The 19,924-nt window shown below is 44.9% G+C and overlaps 1 protein-coding gene across 1 annotated transcript in view; it reads right to left on the bottom strand.

The window, feature by feature from the left end:
* The window catches only part of PIWIL1 (piwi like RNA-mediated gene silencing 1), a 129,319-nt gene that overhangs the window by 3,729 nt on the left and 105,666 nt on the right, over positions 1–19,924 (bottom strand). The window contains exons 18-20 of the mRNA XM_063456421.1: positions 17,047–17,117; positions 11,347–11,500; positions 10,914–11,039 (exon numbers count right to left, since the gene is read on the bottom strand). Of these exons, the coding sequence (XP_063312491.1) occupies positions 10,914–11,039; positions 11,347–11,500; positions 17,047–17,117 (351 nt within the window). The remainder of the gene's footprint in view (positions 1–10,913; positions 11,040–11,346; positions 11,501–17,046; positions 17,118–19,924) is intronic.

The following is a 19,924-nucleotide window of genomic DNA, read 5'->3' as shown; positions in this document are numbered from 1 at the left end:
GGGGAGGCTACTGTCCTCCCCCCCGGCCCCCACCCCTGAGCGGTGGGTGGGGGCCCTAATAAAACAATAAGGGGGGGACCTACTGTCCTCCCCCCCGGCCCCCACCCCTGCGCGGTGGGTGGGGGCCCTAATAAAAACAATAAGGGGGGACGACCTACTGTCCTCCCCCCCGGCCCCCACCCCTGCGCGGTGGGTGGGGGCCCTAATAAAACAATAAGGGGGGGGACCTACTGTCCTCCCCCCCGGCCCCCACCCCTGAGCGGTGGGTGGGGGCCCTAATAAAACAATAAGGGGGGGGACCTACTGTCCTCCCCCCCGGCCCCCACCCCTGCGCGGTGGGTGGGGGCCCTAATAAAACAATAAGGGGGGGGACCTATTGTCCTCCCCCCCTGCGCGGTGGGTGGGGGCCCTAATAAAAACAATAAGGGGGGGGACCTACTGTCCTCCCCCCGGCCACCACCCCTGAGCGGTGGGTGGGGGCCCTAATAAAACAATAAGGGGGGGGGGGGGACCTACTGTCCTCCCCCCGGCCCCCACCCCTGCGCGGTGGGTGGGGGCCCTAATAAAAACAATAAGGGGGGGGGGACCTACTGTCCTCCCCCCCCGGCCCCCACCCCTGAGCGGTGGGTGGGGGCCCTAATAAAAACAATAAGGGGGGGGGGGGACCTACTGTCCTCCCCCCCCGGCCCCCACCCCTGAGCGGTGGGTGGGGGCCCTAATAAAACAATAAGGGGGGGGGGACCTACTGTCCTCCACCCCTGAGCGGTGGGTGGGGGCCCTAATAAAACAATAAGGGGGGGGGGACCTATTGTCCTCCCCCCCTGCGTGGTGGGTTGGGGCCCTAATAAAAACAATAAGAGGGGGGACCTACTGTCCTCCCCCCCGGCGCGGTGGGTGGGGGCCCTAATAAAAACAATAAGGGGGGGGACCTACTGTCCTCCCCCCCTGGCCCCCACCCCTGCGCGGTGGGTGGGGGCCCTAATAAAAACAATAAGGGGGGGGGACCTATTGTCCTCCCCCCCTGCGCGGTGGGTGGGGGCCCTAATAAAAACAATAAGGGGGGGGACCTACTGTCCTCCCCCGGCCACCACCCCTGAGCGGTGGGTGGGGGCCCTAATAAAACAATAAGGGGGGGGGGGGACCTACTGTCCTCCCCCCTAGCCCCCACCCCTGCGCGGTGGGTGGGGGCCCTAAATGAACCCCCCCCCCATCAAGGTGACTAGGGGTCCCAAGCCCCTAGTCACCCCCCACCCAAAACATTCTATCCCCTACCTACCCCCCTCACTCTAAAAATAGTGAGGGTGGAATAAAATAACTAACCTGTAAAAAAAAAAAAATTAAACTTGCCATTTGACGTCTTCTTTTTTCTAAATTCTTCTTACTTCAGCCCCCCAAAAGGTCAAATAAAAATCCATAAACCCGTCGCACTTTAAAAAAAAAAAAAAAAAAAAAACGAGCGCAAACAAAAATTAATCCATCTTCACCCATGGAGGGCACGCCGCGTACTGAGCTCCGCAGGGCGGGTCAAGGCTTATAAAGCCTTGCCCCGCCCTGCAATTAGGCTTAGAACACAATGATTGGTTGGTTTAAGCCAATCAGAGTGCTCTGTGTCATTTTACACAGCGTGGGAAAATTCAAAAGAACTTTCCCACGCTGTGTAAAATGACAGATCACTGTGATTGGATGGTTTTCAAGCCATCCAATCACAGTGCTCTGTGTCATTTTACACAGCGTGGGATAATTGAACTTTCCCACGCTGTGTAAAATGACACAGAGCACTGTGATTGGATGGCTTGAAATCCATCCAATCACAGTGCTCTGTGTCATTTTACAAGCGTGGGAAAGTTCTTTGGAATTTTCCCACGCTTGTAAAATGACACAGAGCACTGTGATTGGATGGCTTGAAAACCATCCAATCACAGTGATCTGTCATTTTACACAGCGTGGGAAAGTTCTTTTGAATTTTCCCACGCTGTGTAAAATGACACAGAGCACTCTGATTGGCTTAAACCAACCAATCATTGTGTTCTAAGCCTAATTGCTGGGCGGGGCAAGGCTTTATAAGCCTTGACCCGCCCTGCGGAGCTCAGTACGTGGCGTGCCCTCCATGGGTGAAGATGGATTAATTTTTGTTTGCGCTCGTTTTTTTTTTTTTTTTTTAAAGTGCGACGGGTTTATGGATTTTTATTTGGCCTTTTGGGGGGCTGAAGTAAGAAGAATTTAGAAAAAAGAAGACGTCAAATGGTAAGTTTTTTTTTTTTTTTTTACAGGTTAGTTATTTTATTCCCCCCTCACTATTTTTAGGGTGAGGGGGGTAGGTAGGGGATAGAATGTGTTGGGTGGGGGGTGACTAGGGGCTTGGGACCCCTAGTCACCTTGATGGGGGGGCGGGTCATTTAGGGCCCCCACCCACCGCGCAAGGGTGGGGGCCAGGGGGGGAGGACAGTAGGTCCCCCCCCTTATTGTTTTATTAGGGCCCCCACCCACCGCGCAGGGGTGGGGGCCAGGGGGGAGGACAGTAGGTCCCCCCCTATTGTTTTATTAGGGCCCCCACCCACCGCGCAGGGGTGGGGGCCGGGGGGGAGGACAATAGTTCCCCCCCCCCATATTGTTTTATTAGGGCCCCCACCCACCGCGCAGGGGTGGGGGCCGGGGGGGAGGACAATAGGTCCCCCCCTTATTGTTTTATTAGGGCCCCCACCCACCGCGCAGGGGTGGGGGCCGGGGGGGGGAGGACACTAGGTCCCCCCCCTTATTGTTTTATTAGGGCCCCCACCCACCGCGCAGGGGTGGGGGCCGGGGGGGAGGACAATAGTTCCCCCCCCTTATTGTTTTATTAGGGCCCCCACCCACCGCGCAGGGGTGGGGGCCGGGGGGGAGGACAATAGGTCCCCCCCTTATTGTTTTATTAGGGCCCCCACCCACCGCGCAGGGGTGGGGGCCGGGGGGGGAGGACACTAGGTCCCCCCCTTATTGTTTTATTAGGGCCCCCACCCACCGCTCAGGGGTGGAGGACAGTAGGTCCCCCCCCTTATTGTTTTATTAGGGCCCCCACCCACCGCGCAGGGGTGGGGGCCGGGGGGGAGGACAATAGGTCCCCCCCCTTATTGTTTTATTAGGGCCCCCACCCACCGCGCAAGGGTGGGGGCCAGGGGGGGAGGACAGTAGGTCCCCCCCCCACCGCGCAGGGGTGGGGGCCAGGGGGGGAGGACAGTAGGTCCCCCCTTATTGTTTTATTAGGGCCCCCACCCACCGCTCAGGGGTGGGGGCCAGAGGGGGGACAGTAGGTCCCCCCCCTTATTGTTTTATTAGGGCCCCCACCCACCGCGCAGGGGTGGGGGCCGGGGGGGAGGACAATAGGTCCCCCCTTATTGTTTTATTAGGGCCCCCACCCACCGCGCAGGGGTGGGGGCCGGGGGGGGAGGACAATAGGTCCCCCCCCTATTGTTTTATTAGGGCCCCCACCCACCGCTCAGGGGTGGAGGACAGTAGGTCCCCCCCCTTATTGTTTTATTAGGGCCCCCACCCACCGCGCAGGGGTGGGGGCCGGGGGGGAGGACAATAGGTCCCCCCCCTTATTGTTTTATTAGGGCCCCCACCCACCGCGCAAGGGTGGGGGCCAGGGGGGGGAGGACAGTAGGTCCCCCCCCTTATTGTTTTATTAGGGCCCCCACCCACCGCGCAAGGGTGGGGGCCAGGGGGGGAGGACAGTAGGTCCCCCCCCCACCGCGCAGGGGTGGGGGCCAGGGGGGGAGGACAGTAGGTCCCCCCCTTATTGTTTTATTAGGGCCCCCACCCACCGCTCAGGGGTGGGGGCCAGAGGGGGGACAGTAGGTCCCCCCCCCCTTATTGTTTTATTAGGGCCCCCACCCACCGCGCAGGGGTGGGGGCCGGGGGGGAGGACAATAGGTCCCCCCTTATTGTTTTATTAGGGCCCCCACCCACCGCGCAAGGGTGGGGGCCAGGGGGGGGAGGACAGTAGGTCCCCCCCCTTATTGTTTTATTAGGGCCCCCACCCACCGCTCAGGGGTGGAGGACAATAGGTCCCCCCCCTTATTGTTTTATTAGGGCCCCCACCCACCGCGCAGGGGTGGGGGCCGGGGGACAGTAGGTCCCCCCCTTATTACCATTTTTTTTTTACAGTGAGCAGACACAGGCTGCTCACTGTTTAGTGGACATGCCCCTACTCGCGGTATAGCGAGTAGGGGTATTGGGGAGATTTTAATCTCCCTTGTGCTATTATGGGGGTCATATTGACCCCCATAGAGTGAGGGGGAGACATGGGGGGCTTATGAAGTGGTGGGGAGCTCTGCTCCCTGCCGCTTCTATAGTTACATATTACAAGGAGGGAGCTGCACGCCGGTAGCTCCCTCCTTGTAATAAACTGAACGAACAAACTAACACTGATACTCAGTGTTAGTTTGTTCGTCTGATTTTTTCTATTCATTCATTCGTCTGTCTCATGAATGAATGAATGGGTGAAATTCCCATTCGCATGTCCAGGTGTTTCACTGGGCATGTGCGGGAATCTCACAGTCTGTGTAGTGTGGGTAGATGACGTGTCCCACAGGGACTTCACCTACCCACACAAAGATGGCGGCGCCCTGAATAAAGATCGGGGCAGAAGATAAAGAATTAAAAAGAGGTAATGTGGGGGGCTTAGGGGCATTTGGGGGTGACTAGGGGGTCGATTGGATGTAGTGGAGGCGGGTTAAAAAAAAAACGGGATTCGGCATGACAGTGCCGCTTTAAAACTGTGCTAGATGAATATTTTTACTGTCTCGTAAGCTGCAGTTATGGACCTCATCTGTTGAGCAAAATAATTTGCCAACACTTGAAGATGAAATTCACAATGAAATTGTAGATCATCTTTGCCATTTAATTACATCTATTAATCAGTATTTTCCATTCTTTAATGAAAACAATAATGACTGGGTTCAAAATCCATTCATAAAAGACAAGCCAGCCAATTTTTTCTGAAGTAGATTTTGAGAATCTGATCGATATAACTTCTGACAGTCAACTAAGCCAATAATGTAAAGAAGTTTCTCTTTTTGCGATGATTTGTGTGAAGAATACCCAGAATTGTCCAAGCGGGCAATCAAAGTTCTGTTACCATTCGCCAGCAAATGGCTTCTCGCTCTACTCTGCAACAAAAACAAAGTATCGAAATCGTCTTGACGCAACTGCAGACATGCAAATACAATTGTCACCAATTAAACCAGATACAAAAAGAAATTGCAAGCAAAAGAGAACATTACATTCTGCCCATGGAAAGGTTTGCGCTGCGGCACACTTTTTTGTTGGGGTTCCAAAGTTTTGCTATACCATGTCAAATGGTTCCAAGGGAAAAATTAATTGGAAAACTCTGCTATAAGGGGTATAAATGCCTTAACATCGGTTATAACAATTTAAACTAAAGGTGATCCCTAGCCAAATAAGCTTTGGGAGCACCAAGAAGAGAGTTCTATGGGTGTTGTACTATATATATAAAAATTAATTAAAAAACATTTTATTATAGGGCATCAATAGACCCCAGAGAAAAAGGAAACTTAAAACACCATCACAACTATAAACACACAGGGGAGACTTTGTTTGCATATAGGACTGGAAGAGCTAATAAGAACAAGAAAAGGGGGAGCAAAGTAGTAATAGATCTCTCGATCAACATGCTGTTCCCAAGTACCTCTGCACCGTAGAAAATCTAATAGTGCCTAAGGGAACCAACTAACTTTTAGCTATCCAAAACATGCACATTGAATCACAGAAAAACAGTGCCAACAAAAATGTATGGAAAAAAAACAAAACAAAAAAAAAACCCACAACACAAAGTGGGTTACAAAAGCCCAATGCGCGTTTTGGCATGTGTATATGCCGTTGTCAGAGGCATGAATGAAGTGCTAAGCACAAACTGTTCCTAATAAAGGTACCTTCTTAATTAGACAGGTCAACATTGTCAATTAGATGCATAGTAAATTAAAGAATGATCTAATCAGAACAGGTGGGAGGGGTGTGAGCTATGCGGTCACTCCCCTGTCCATAGATAATAGGTCAATGACCCACGTGGGGTTTGTGCCAAGTAATTATACTGTGTAGAGGCAGGGGAGAAGAAAACCAAAGAATACCGCCTTTCTTGCACTGCACACTATAGGTCACGTCCACGCTAGAAGGGTTCAGCCAGCTCCTCTCATGTGAATACTGTGGCAGATGGTGGGCGTGAACCACACAGGATGGGCAATATCTCTATGAATTCACTTTGGAGGGGTATTCCAAAAGGGCAGGACTAATAGTAAGACTGGTAATATACTGGTCTAGATTTCCCAGCTCACCTCCTATAGCTCTACATCGTAGTGCTATCAGGGGTTAAACGAAAAGGCCAACATTGTTTGATTGTGCATCATTCAGATCACCCACGAAGTACCCTTCTACAGGCAAGTATGCCGGCAAGAAACACGCACTACAGTGCTAGATAGTTTTAGTTAAAACATGTATGGGACACGCACTGCAGTCCTGTAACTCCCATCATTCATAGACAGAACTGGGTGGAAGTAGTTATAAAAAGAACATCTCACGTAGAGATATGTAATTAATTATACTGCTGCTGATCTCAGAATGTACCCAGTGATCTTAAAGGGATACTATTGTGCTCAACCCCAGGCCCGCAACCACTAGCAGTCCGCGCTACTGGGCGGCGAGGGACCCCTTCACATACTGTGCTCCTCCAAAACAGCTCTATCGTGCGCCCTACAGTGAGCTGGCCACCGGGATATGAAGTCCCGGCTTTGGCATCATTGCTGGGCGCGCAAGGGTCAGAGAATCCATTCTAGCCCTCCAGGAGCAAGGCAGGGAGGCTGGATGGACCTCATTAGTATGAATGTAATTTTTGTAAATCTTTTGTCAGTGATTGTGTGTGTGTGGTGGGGGGGCTAATGCATGTCTGACTGTGCGTATTGGTCTGTGATTGTACATGCATGTGCAAGTCTTATATTGTGTACATCTGATTATGTGAGTTGCAAAACTGGAAACCCCTTCAAACTGTTTTTTGCTTTCCTTTGGATTAACAACAAAAATAGGTTGAACCTGACTGACATGTCTTTTTTCAGCCTATATAACTATGATAAAATCACAGTAACTCAATAGGCCTTCTAGGTTCTTCCCCCTCCTTGCCATAATTGACAAGTACAGGGTGATCACATGTTGCAGAAGTGAGAATATCCATAAAGGATATGCATAAATCTCTTGCTTTAGTCTTGAAATCCTCTAACAAGGAGCAATTTCTGTAAAGCCATAGATATTGGCAAATGGAGATTCCTGCTTTTTACAGAGCCGTATGGTAACTTGACCAATTCACAAGGTTATTGGACGCTGTCTTCTATCTAAATAAGGTGGTGAAAATACTACCACCTTTGTGGATGGAAAGAGACAGGTCCAGTAAATTCAGACTCCTACCTCCTATTAGCAGCTTGTGAATAGTTTCCCTATCATTATGGGATGACTAGCCTCTCATACGGAACTTCTCTTATCCCTTCGATATCCATTGTATTGAGTCTTTATAAGTAACCAAGGGTAATATTTATAATAAATTGTAACGGTTAGCGATTCCTTTATTCTTAGCATTGTTCACCCTTCCTCTAGGTTTCCAAGGATTCTGGTTTAGTGTTTTCACGAAATCTCTTTAGCCGTAAAGAAATGCCATTGCAAAGTGCTCTCTATGTTACAGTTGCAGGCTATTGGTCATGGCTAACCAGCTCTAAAAAAATGTTTACAGTGAGTGTATACATATGAGAATACAATGATGACATCAAATATGAACATTCAACCAGGACATTAGCTTCTGTAAACAGCTATTGCATCTCCTGTACCAAAGCTGCTTTTAGACTTGGATTCAAGGATGTCATTTTCAGGTTTTATTCCTATAATAAATTTCATAATTAATCAAGTTCTACAAGAACTTCATCTGCAACACCGGGGACTCTTATTAAGCAATAAAAATGGTTTAACACTGCACGGATGGACAGTGCCAGCAGACTCCAGATACTAAATCGGATTTAGCAGTTACAGTGCCTAAAGTGTCCCTTTGATGATGCTGTCCACCAATGTAATAATACCCAAATCAAATGACACCATTCGGATGCAGTAGTGTTTTCAGGAGTTCATCTGTACGCAGGCAAGTCAAATGTTGCAGACAAAAGTTTAGAATTTTAAACGTCCAACAATACAGCAATTCAGCATTATAACTACATCGAACAAAATCAAACGCAACACTTGCTTTTGCCCCCATTTTTCATTAACCCCTTAAGGACGGAGCCAAAGGTACACGTGAACGAAACAAAATGTAAACAAAACCTGTCATTTGCGCTATATGTCTGTCCAACCGTAATTCACCTCTTTCATAATAAATGCACCCCCCCCCCCCCTTATTATATATCATTTTATTCAGGGGAAACAGGGCTTTCATTTAATATCAAATATTTAGCTATGAAACATAATTTAATATGAAAAAAATGGGAGAAAATAAGAAATGTTATTTTTTTACATGACATTTTAACTGTCAACGTCATAATACGGTTTGCTTTTACTGCAATAAAATACACATATTTGTATTCAGCAAAGTCTCACGTGTAAAACAGTACCCCCTATGTACAGGTTTTATGGAGTTTTGGGAAGTTACGGGGTCAAATATAGCACGTTACATTTGAAATTGAAATTCGCCAGATTGGTTACGTTGCCTTTGGGACTGTATAGTAGCCCAGGAATTAAATTTACACCCATAATGGCATACCATTTGCAATAGTAGACAACCCAAGGTATTGCAAATGGGGTATGTCCAGTCTTTTTTAGTAGCCATTTGGTCACAAACACTGGCCAAAGTTAGTGTTAGTATTTGTTTGTGTGTGAAAAATGCCAAAAAAAAAAACAAAAAAAAACTAATGCAATTTTGGCTAGTGTTTGTGACCAAGTGGCTACTATAAAGACTGGACATACCCCGTTTGCAATACCTTGGGTTGTCTACTATTGCAAATGGTATGCCATCATAGGGGTAATTTTCATTCTTGGGCTACCATAGGGTCTCAAAGGCAACATACCCAATCTGGCAAATTTTAATGTGAAAAAAATGAAACACAAGCCTTATATTTGACGCTGTAACTTTTGAAAACACCATAAAACCTGTAGATGAGGGGTACTGTTGTACTCGGGAGACTTCGCTGAACACAAATATTTGTGTTTCAAAACAGTAAAAAGTATCGCAGCAATAATATCGTCTGTGTAAGTGCTGTTTGTGCGTGAAAAATGCAAAAAACATCACTTTTACTGGCAATATCATCGTAATACATCTTACTGTTTTGAAACACTAATATTTGTGTTCAGCGAAGTCCCCCGAGTAGAACAGTACCCCCCATGTACAGGCTTTGTGATGTCTTGGAAAGTTATAGGGTTAAATATAGTGCTAGCAAATTAAATTCTCTTTACTTTCGGCATGGGTTGTCAGGCAGGTCCCGCTAATTGTAATTAAGATACCCAATTATGTAAAAATATTACATAAAAATATATGTAGAATTAATATATGTATATATATACACACACGTATGTGAATATAAATGTATATATATATATATATATAAATAATTTTTTTAAAAATATTTTTATTTATATTTAGGTATATATATATATATATATAGATATATATATTATTTTGTTCTACGTGGTTTTTTATATATATATATTAATATCACAATACAGTTAGAACGAAATAACACATCTACATATTTTTTAATTATTTTATTTTATTTTTTAACGTATTTACATATTTAATTTTTTATATTATATATAAATATAACAATAATTATATATATATATTTAATCAGTATCAGTCTACGTGTAATTTAATATATATAAAATTATATATATTAACAGTAACATACACCTATACAGTGTACATATATATATATATATATATATATATATATATATATATATATATATATATATATATATAAATGATCGAAGTATATATTATTATTTTTTTACACTTTTAATATTTATTTTATTTTCAGCCAGCAGGGGGACCACCTGTCATTACAGGCAGTCCCCCTGCTGGCAATACAGAAGCCAGCTATCCCTGCCATGTGATTGTCCGGAGGAGGAAGATCTGCCGCGGGGGGGCTTCCTGGGAGTCCCCCTAACCGCAATCGCCGGCGTGGGACCGCCGGCGACCGGGTAAGTAAGGAAAGACCGGAGGGCGTACTATTACACCCGGCGGCGTTTAGAGCCGCTTTAAAAAGGACGTAATAGTACGCCCTCCAGTCTTAAGGGGTTAAATGAACTCCAAGATCTAAGACTTTCTATGTACACAAGAGGCCTATTTCTCTCAAATATTGTTCACAAATCTGTCTAAATCGGTGTTAGTGAGCACTTCTCCTTTGCCGAATAATCATGCTGTCTAATCAGCATCTTGATATGCCACACCTGTGAGGTGGACGTTTTATCTCGGCAAAGGACAAGTGCTCACTAACACAGATTTAGACAGATTTGTTAATATTTTAGAGAAATAGGCCTTTTGTGTACATCTTTGAGTTCAGCTCATGAAAAATGGGGGACAAAAACAAGTGTTGCGTTATTTTTGTTCAGTGTATGCAATTGTATCCAAACTCTACTTTTATACAGAGCCTACCAAATCAAGACTTTTTATTCAACTAGAAGCATTCATGTGCAGAATAGAAATGGATTGTTTTGTTACAATACTTGACGAAATCACTGTTACCTAATCTCCCTCTAGCAACAGTGGACATAAAGGGCAACAAGTGCATTTTACATGTAATTTGGCTTCTAATTTCACACTTAATGCTTATGCAAGTTCAGTTACCATTTTAATTACATTAAGTCAGCGTGTTAATATGAATCTATCTACATACCATTCGGGTCTGGTGACTTCAACATCAACAATGGTCCCAGGCGGCGGGTTATTAAGTTTGCCACCAGCATGTGCAAAGAATCGTGCATTTATGCGTTTCTTAACCACAACAACAGTTAGTTTAGGGCTGGAAAATAAAGTTCTCGATTAGGATCACATACATATTTAAGAAGTATTCAAATCTTATACTTAAAATTTCAATTGTAAAGCCAGTGAAATTAATATAAATAATGCAATGTATTGAATACAACACAATGCACATTGATTAGAAAGTGTGCTAGACAATGCACTGTAAATAACCTTATCCAAGGTAGTTAGGGAGTCAAAGCATTATGGGACCTGTAGTTATACTATAATTTGGCCATGCCAGCTTAAGATATGCCACATGCTAAATAAAACTTATTTACCACCAAATAACAAAATATAACTGGTACCTGTAGTCTTTCCCGGCAGACTTAATGCAATCCAGAAACTGTGTTATTTCATAATCCACCAAAGTTTTCAGTTGACCATCTCCTACTCCATCCCGATAGATTATGATACGAGCTGGTAGATTTTTGTTGTGTGAATACCAGGCTTTTAATGCAGCTAAGGAAATATTTTTTTTGTTAGAAGATTATAACACATAAATAGGACAACAAGTTTTATGAACTGGGCAGCTGCTGGGTACACCACAGTCTTTATCTACCATGCATACAGTTTGTGCTAGGTGTCTAAACTTAAAGGGACACTATAGTCACCAGAACAACTACAGCTTATTGAATTTGTTCTGGTGAGTAGAATCATTCCCTTCAGGCTTTTTGTTGCAAATACGGTCTTTTCAGAGACAATGCAGTGTTTACATTACAGCCTAGTGATAACTTCACTGGCCACTCCTCAGATAGCTGTTAGAGATCCTTCCTGGGTCATGGCTGTCCAAAATGCATCCAAACATTCAGTATCTCCTCCCTCTACATGCAGACACTGAACTTTCCTCATAGAGATTCATTGATTCAATTCATCCGTATGAGGAGATGCTGATTGGCCAGGGCTGTGTTTGAATTGTGCTGGTTCTGCCACTGATCTGCCTCTTTGTCAGTCTCAGCCAATCCTATGGGGAAGCACTGTGATTGGATCAGGCTACCACTTCTGATGATGTAAGCAGACTGCTTGTTTTTCTGAGTCTAACAGCATGCAGAGTTACAGCTTCAGGCTTGAATACAGTAAGATTTTGCTATATTTATGGAGGCAGGAGGTGCCCAGGGGGGCTAGATGGTTAAATGGTGGTGTTAACACTATAGGGTCAGGGATACATGCTTGTGTTCCTGACCCTATAATGATCCTTAAAAAAAAAAAAAAAAAAAAAATTATATATATATATATATATATATATATATATTAGAAAATGAAGAGAGCACACTAGGACTCTTCTCAGTGAAAAAACTGGTATTTACTGTATCATCAAGTAATACATATCCTGTGCAAAGTACAAAAAAAATAAATCGACGTTTCGACCCTCCTTGGGTCTTTATCAAGATAAATATATATACACACACATATTCCTCTTGCTGCTGTAATCTAGAAAAAAGGAAACTGCTGGATAGCCAATTTCTATCATATATCAAGAGGTAGCCATTTACAATACTGCTTTAAGTGACCGCTATGCCAAACATGAGAAAGTCCCATTTTAGATGGCTCTTTATCTAACTGCATCTCTGCCAACACCTTTTTATGATGGGATTAAGGTCCCCAAAGAACAACAAGACTGGAAAAATTATCATACACTGGCAATTATAGCTGCTCTACTAATTATGCATCTGATGTGCACAATTCTAAGCTTAGTTAATAAACTCATGAATGTCCAGGAAGGACACTTGCAGTGTAAAACATTTCTCTAGTTTAAAATAAATTTCACATATTTGATCAAACCTGATAATGTCAGTGCATAACAAAAAAAGTATTCCACATCCATTTACTTTCAGTACCACAGCCAAGCAAAAAAAAAAAAAAAAACACAATATCACATTGATGTAAGCATCCATACCCCCTGCTTTGCACTAGACATTTAGATTTGATGTATCCCATTTCTCTTGATCATCTTCGAAAAGTTTTTACACTGTGACTGGAGCCAGAGCTGTAAATGCTTATGCAAGAACGCACCAATCCACGAGGTCTACAGAGCTCAGAGACAGAATTGTGTTGAGGCACAGTCTCTTTCCAAAGTTTGCCACCTAGTGGAAATGGTTGCTCCTCTTACCAAGGCCCTTTCCCCTTGATTGCTCAAAATTCACTTGTGTTAAGCTCCAGAAATATGTATGCACAACAACCACCAATACAAAACTACAGATATGGCCATTATGGAAAACTGGCCAAACTGAAAACTTTCCTCACTGGAAGCCTGCTTCGAATTTGCTTAAGAGTACATACAGACTGAGAAAAAATTCTTGATTGAGTGGTTTGGCCTTAGTTCAAAGCATAATGTCTGGAGAAAACCATCCCACTAGTTAAGCATGGTGGTGGCAGCATCATGCTGAGGGGACAGACACTACAAGAATGATCAAAGCTGATGAAAAGATTAACACAGCAGATTATAGAGATATCTTTAATAAAAACCTAGTCCATGATGCTCAGACTGGGCAGATGATTCACCATTCATCAAGACAATGCAACAGTGGCTTAAGGACAACTCTGAATGTTTGTGGCCTAGACAAAACCCCAATTGAACATATGTGGATTACCATAATCCAGGTGCACAAAACTTGTCGCATCATATCCAAAAACACTTGAGGCTGTAACCAGTTTAAATAAAAAAAACAACCACCCAAATAATTATAGGTTGAAGAGGACCCTGCTCAAATGAGCTTACAGTCTATAGATACTTATTGGGTAAGGGTGATTGTGGTAGAATAAACACATGGTAAAAGTGACAAAAAGGCCTTGCTCACAAATTCATTTCATCTCAAAGTAGCTCTGGTTCTTAAGTAGTTCATTCACAATAACCAGACATTTATGTGGGCTATCTCTCGATTTGGAAGTGTTAGATTATATTACATTTATCATTATATTTGAATGTTTATGGTGTGGTATTTGTCCCCTGCTACCCTCTCCCTTCCCTACCCTGATAATCTGCTAAATTGCTTTTACATTTTGGTATTAGACTTGCTTTTCTTCCCTGATAATTTGCTAGTTGCCTTTTCAGTTGGTATTAGCTTTGTCTCTTTAACCCCTTGATCCCTTAAGGACACAAAATTAAACTACATCCCCCAGGCAATGTAACCAAGCATTTTAAACTGAATGTTCCCCCTCTTAAAAAATTGTGTGAAAACCCCCCACAAAAGATTAAAGGGATACCATACTATAGGCACCAAAAAAACTTTAGCTGATATGAACATTATAGAGGCAGGAACACAAACATGTATTCCTAAGCCTAGTGTCAAAAACACTATCTAGGCCTCCCCCCCCCCCCATAATATAGTAAAATCTTAGCGTTATTCCGGTCTGGCTCTGCCCCTGATCTGTCTCCTTGGCTGACATAAGTGGTGATCTCAGCCAATCACAATGCTTTTCCATAGGAAAACATTGGATTGGCTAATCTTTTCAATGAGGAAGATTGGGGCAGAGCCAGCACAAGCCAAAAACAGTCCTGGCAAAACAGCACCTCCCCATAGAGATGCATTGAATCAATGCATCTCTAGGAGGAAAGTTCTATGTCTCCATGCAGAGGGTGGAGACACTGAATGCCCCAGGAAGCGCCTCTAGTAGCCATCAGAGGAGTGGTCAGTGGAGGTATGACTACGCTGTAATGTAAACATTGCCTTTTCTCTGAAAAGACTGTTTACTACAAAAAGCCTGCAGGGACTAAACTCATCAGAACAACTGCATTAAGCTGTAGTTGTTCTGGTCACTGTTGTGTCCCTTTAATGAAGCAGTTATAGTGTATAGAACAGTGATGGCGAACCTTTTTGAGCCCGAGTGCCTAAACCGCAATACATGCCAACTTTTTTTCCCTCAAAGTGCCAACACAGCAATTAAACCTGAATACTGAGGATTACGTTTAGAAAAAACTACTCGTACAGTTAACAACTTTCTCTCACAACAGAGAGTTCAATTATACAAATTTTAAATAATGATATAAATTAAGCTTATATTTATTAGTATCTCCAACAAATGCAATACATACACACAGACTGCTGAACACATTCACACACCAACTGCTTAATACATACACACACCGACACACAGACAGACTGCTAAATACACACACAGTCCGCTAAATACACACACAAACACGCACACAGTCCGCTGAATACATGCACACTGCTGAATACACACACTGCTGAATACACACACACACACACTGCTGAGTACACAGTCTGCTGAGTACACACACACACTGCTGAGTACACAGTCTGCTGAGTACACACACACTGCTGAGTACACAGTCTGCTGAGTACACACACACACTGCTGAGTACACAGTCTGCTGAATACACGCACGCAGTCTGCTGAGTACGCACGCAGTCTGCTGAATACACACGGAGTCTGCTGAATAAATAAAGACTGCTGAACACACACACACATATACTGCATTGAGGGGTACAGTGTATGTGTTTGTGTGTAGTGCTGTGTGTGTGTGTGAGGGGTGCTGTGTGTGGGGGGGATAGTGGTGCTGTGTGTGGGGAGTTGGGGTGCTGTGTGTGGGGGGGTAGGGTGCTGTGTGTGTTTGGGGGAAGGGGTGCTGTGTGTGTTTGGGGGAAGGGGTGCTGTGTGTGTTTGGGAAAGGGGTACTGTGTGTGGGGGGTGTGGGTGTGGGGGGAAGGGGTACTGTGTGTGGGGGGGTTAGGGGTGCTGTGTGTAGAGGGGGTAGGTGTGCTGTGTGTAGTGGGGGTAGGGGTGCTGTGTGGGGTGCTGTGTGTGGGGGGGTAGGGGTGCTGTGGGTAGGGGGTAGGGGTGCTGTGGGTGGGGGGTTGGGGTGCTGTGTGTGGGGGGTAGGGGTGCTGTGGGTAGGGGGGTAGGGGTGTTGTGTGTAGGGGGTAGGGATGCTGTGTGTGGGGGGGTAAGAGTGCTGTGGGTAGGGGGGTAGGAGTGCTGTGGGTAGGGGGTAGGGGTGCTGTGGGTAGGGGTGCTGTGGGTAGGTGGGTAGGGGTGCTGTGGGTAGGGGGGTAGGGGTGCTGTGGGTAGGGGGTAGGGGTGCTGTGTGTAGGGGGTAGGGGTACTGTGGGTAGGGGTGCTGTGTGAGGGGGGTAGAGGTACTGTGGGTAGGGGGGTAGGGGTGCTGTGGGTAGGGGGGTAGAGGTGCTGTGTGTAGGGGGGTAGGGGTGCTGTTGGTAGGGGGGTATGGTTGCTGTGGGTAGGGGGGTAGGGGTGCTGTGGGTAGGGGGGTAGGGGCGCTGTGGGTAGGAGTTGAAGATGCATTAAATTATTTTATTTTTTTTACATATTAAATACTTCTTAAATCAGTACCCCCCCCCCCCCTTAGGGTAGGGGTGCTGGGGGTAGGGGTGCTGTGGGTAGGGGGATAGGGGTGATGTGGGTAGGGGGGGTTGGGGTGCTGTGTGTAGGTGGGTAGGGGTGCTGTGGGTAGGGGGGGTAGGGGCACTGTGGGTAGGAGTTGAAGATGCATTAAATTATTTTTTTTTTTTTACATATTAAATACTTCTTAAATCAGTATTCCCCCCCCCCTTCCCTTCCCTTCTTCTTACCTTTGGTGAAGGGGAGGGGGGGGGACACAGCCATCCCTGGTGGTCCCTGGTGGTCCGGTGGTGGTATGCAGGACAGGAGGACCACCAGGCCCGCGCGATGCTGTGTGGAGCGTTGCCATGGTAACGTGCGGCAACGCTCCACACAGCTCGAGGGAGGATAGGAGAGCTGTTTCCTCGATCCCTCCCCCCTGCTTCCGGTCCTCCAGACACGGAAGCAGAGTAGGCGCCTGCTGTTTCGGGCAGGCAGGTGCCTACTCTGCATTGATGGCAAACCTATGGCCGCGTGCCCACAGAGAGGGCCCGGCGTGCCACCTGTGGCACGCGTGCCGTGTGTTCGCCATCACTGGTATAGAACATATCCCCATGCAGTTTCACTGCTCAAAATAACCATACTGAGTGATATACCAGGAATAACACAGGAAACACTTTAGAATAATTTTTTATCTTGTTTTACCTTGCATGCAAATTTTCAGAGCATCAACAATCTCTTGCTTTTGATCCTGGAGAACACATCGAGAAAACCAACTAAAAAAAAAATAAAAAAAAGTAAAAAAACATGACAGTTATAACCTGAAAATGGTTTGTTGATTTAAATAAATGTAAAAACAGAAACTTTTACTCTGTAAATGCTTTTTTTCCCCTAATATGGTGGCTGTACATATGGGTTGTGCATCCTAATTGGGACAAGCATCTACAAGATAGGTAATTAAGAAAAGTCCCTCCCCTTTACCCTATAAAGGGCTTCCCCCGGCAAACCCACCCAACACGTAGCAAGAATACACAACTAAGCCACATACTGCAAGCAAAACTGTAATTTAGAGGGAGGGAGTTTTGAACTGCCACCATATTAAGAAAAAAAATTAGGGATCGACCGATATTGATTTTTTTAGAGCCGATACCGATATTCTGTGAACTTTCAGGCCGATAGCCGATATAATTTGCCGATATTCTGTAAATTTACCATTTCGGAAAATAAAACAATTTCTAAAGGTAAATGCACAAAATATACATGCCACGTGTAGTGGATGCAGTGTGTTTAGACAGGGGAGCTGTGTGTTTGTGTAGTGTGTGCTTGTGTAGTGTGTGTGTAGTGGATGCAGTGTGTGTGTAGTGGATGCAGTGTGTGTGTAGTGGATGCAGTGTGTGTTTGTGTAGTGTGAGTGTTGTGGATGCAGTGTTTGTTTGTGTAGTGTGTGTTGTGGATGCAGTGAGTGTTTGTGTAGTGGATGCAGTGTGTATTTGTCTAGTGTGTGTAGTGGATGCAGTGTGTATTTAGCAGTATTTTCCCATTAATAAATATTGTGTGTATATAATGAAAGCAGAGTGTTTGTGTAGTGTGTGGGTAGTGTGCGTAAAGTGAATGCAGTGTGTGTGTGTGTAAAGTGAATGCTGTATATACTAAATGCAAAGTGTGTGTGTTTGTGTAGTGTGTGTATATGTGTAGTGTGTGTATAGTGAATGTAGTGTGTTTATACAATGCAGAGAGTGTGTGTTTCTATAGTGTATGTTTGTATAGTGTATGTATATAATGCAGAGTGTGTGTGTAGTGCGCATTATATAAACACACTACACAAACACAAACACACCACACAAACAAACTGTGTATATAATGCAGTGTGTTTGTGTAGTGTTTATATAATGCAGTGTGTTTGTATAGTGTGTGTGTATAATGCAGTGTGTGTTTGTATAGTGTGTGTGTGTGTATATAATGCAGTGTGTGTATATAATGCAGTGTGTGTTTGTATAGTGTGTGTGTATATAATGCAGTGTGTGTGTATATAATGCAGTGTGTTTGTGTAGTGTGTGTGTGTGTATAATGCAGTGTGTTTGTGTAGTGTGCATTATATACACACACACTACACAAACACACACACTGCATTTTATATACACACACACTATACAAACGCACTGCATTATACACACACACTGCATTTTATACACACACTATACAAACACACTGCATTATATACACACACTATACAAACACACTGCATTATATACACACACTATACAAACACACACACTGCATTGTATACACACACACACACACTATACAAACAATGAATTATATACACAGTGTGTTTGTGTATAATAATAGAGTGTATGTGTGAGGGGGCATTTTTTATTAAATAATTTTTTTTATTTTTATATTAAATAATTTTTTTTATATATTTAATTATTTTTTTATTTGTTGTTGTCCCCCCTCCCTGCTTGTTGCCTTGCCAGGGAGGGGGGATATGTTAATCCCTGGTGGTCCAGTGGCATTGGCTTAGCTGTGGGGGGGGGGGGGGGGGGGGGGGTAGGCAACAAGCGTTTACTCACCTCCCCCAGCTCCCCAGTGTAACTCTCGCGAGACCCGCGGCCGTCAGAGCTGGCCGCGGGTCTCGCGAGATTTACACTGGGGCGCTGGAGGAGCTGCTGGGAGGTGAGTAATAGCTTGCTGCCCGCCCCCCCAGGACCGCCGGGCTTGTAATGAGCCTGGCGGTCCTGGGAGGTATTATCGGCAATATCGGTATCCCTATTGGCCGATACCGATATTGCCGAAAATACCGAATATCGGCCGATAATATCGGTAAAACCGATAATCGGTCGATCCCTAAAAAAAATAATTTACGGTGAGTACAAATTTCAGTTTTTCCTGACATATGGTGGCAGTATGTATGTGATATAGCAAGATCCCCAATCGGGTGGGACTTACGCCTAAACAGCTTGAAGTACCTACGCCCTAACGCAATTTTAGAGGACAAGAGCATATCTGGCCTGAAAAGCATGACGAAGGTGCTAAAAGCTGAGCAAGAAGCATACATGCCGAGAGCTATTCTCTGCCCATGAAGTGGCCATTGTCTTTGTGGAATGCGTTGTGAGACACGCTGGCGTATCAAAACTACTGAAGCGTAAGCCATTATAATAGACTAAATAACGAGAAATAGAATTACGAGAGGCTTCATTCCCCTTGAAACTTTTCTAGAAGTTGACAACGGGTGGTCTGATCTTGATAGGTAGATCTGAAATGCCCTTTTTAAACTCTAGACTATGCCATCTTGTTCCAGCGGGGAAGTAGCATTGGTATAGAAGGATGTTTGAAAGATAAGCTGATTAACGGCTCTAAAAGATAACTCTGGAAGAATTGAATGTTTAGGATGAAATGCTACATTACCCTGATGGAATATAAGAAATTCTACTGAAAATATAGCCTGAAGCTCGCCTCCTCTCTTGGCCGAGGTAATGGCCACTAAGAATGCTGGTTTAGCATCTTAAAAAGGAACCACCTCAAAAGTTCAAGGGGACCTGAAAGACTGAAGAAAGACAACTTCCTGGGTGGCCTAAGAAGC

Source organism: Pelobates fuscus, chromosome 5, assembly GCF_036172605.1.
Source record: "Pelobates fuscus isolate aPelFus1 chromosome 5, aPelFus1.pri, whole genome shotgun sequence".
In the NCBI taxonomy this organism is placed as follows: Eukaryota; Metazoa; Chordata; class Amphibia; order Anura; family Pelobatidae; genus Pelobates; species Pelobates fuscus.
This window is presented reverse-complemented; position numbering and strand designations above follow the sequence as displayed.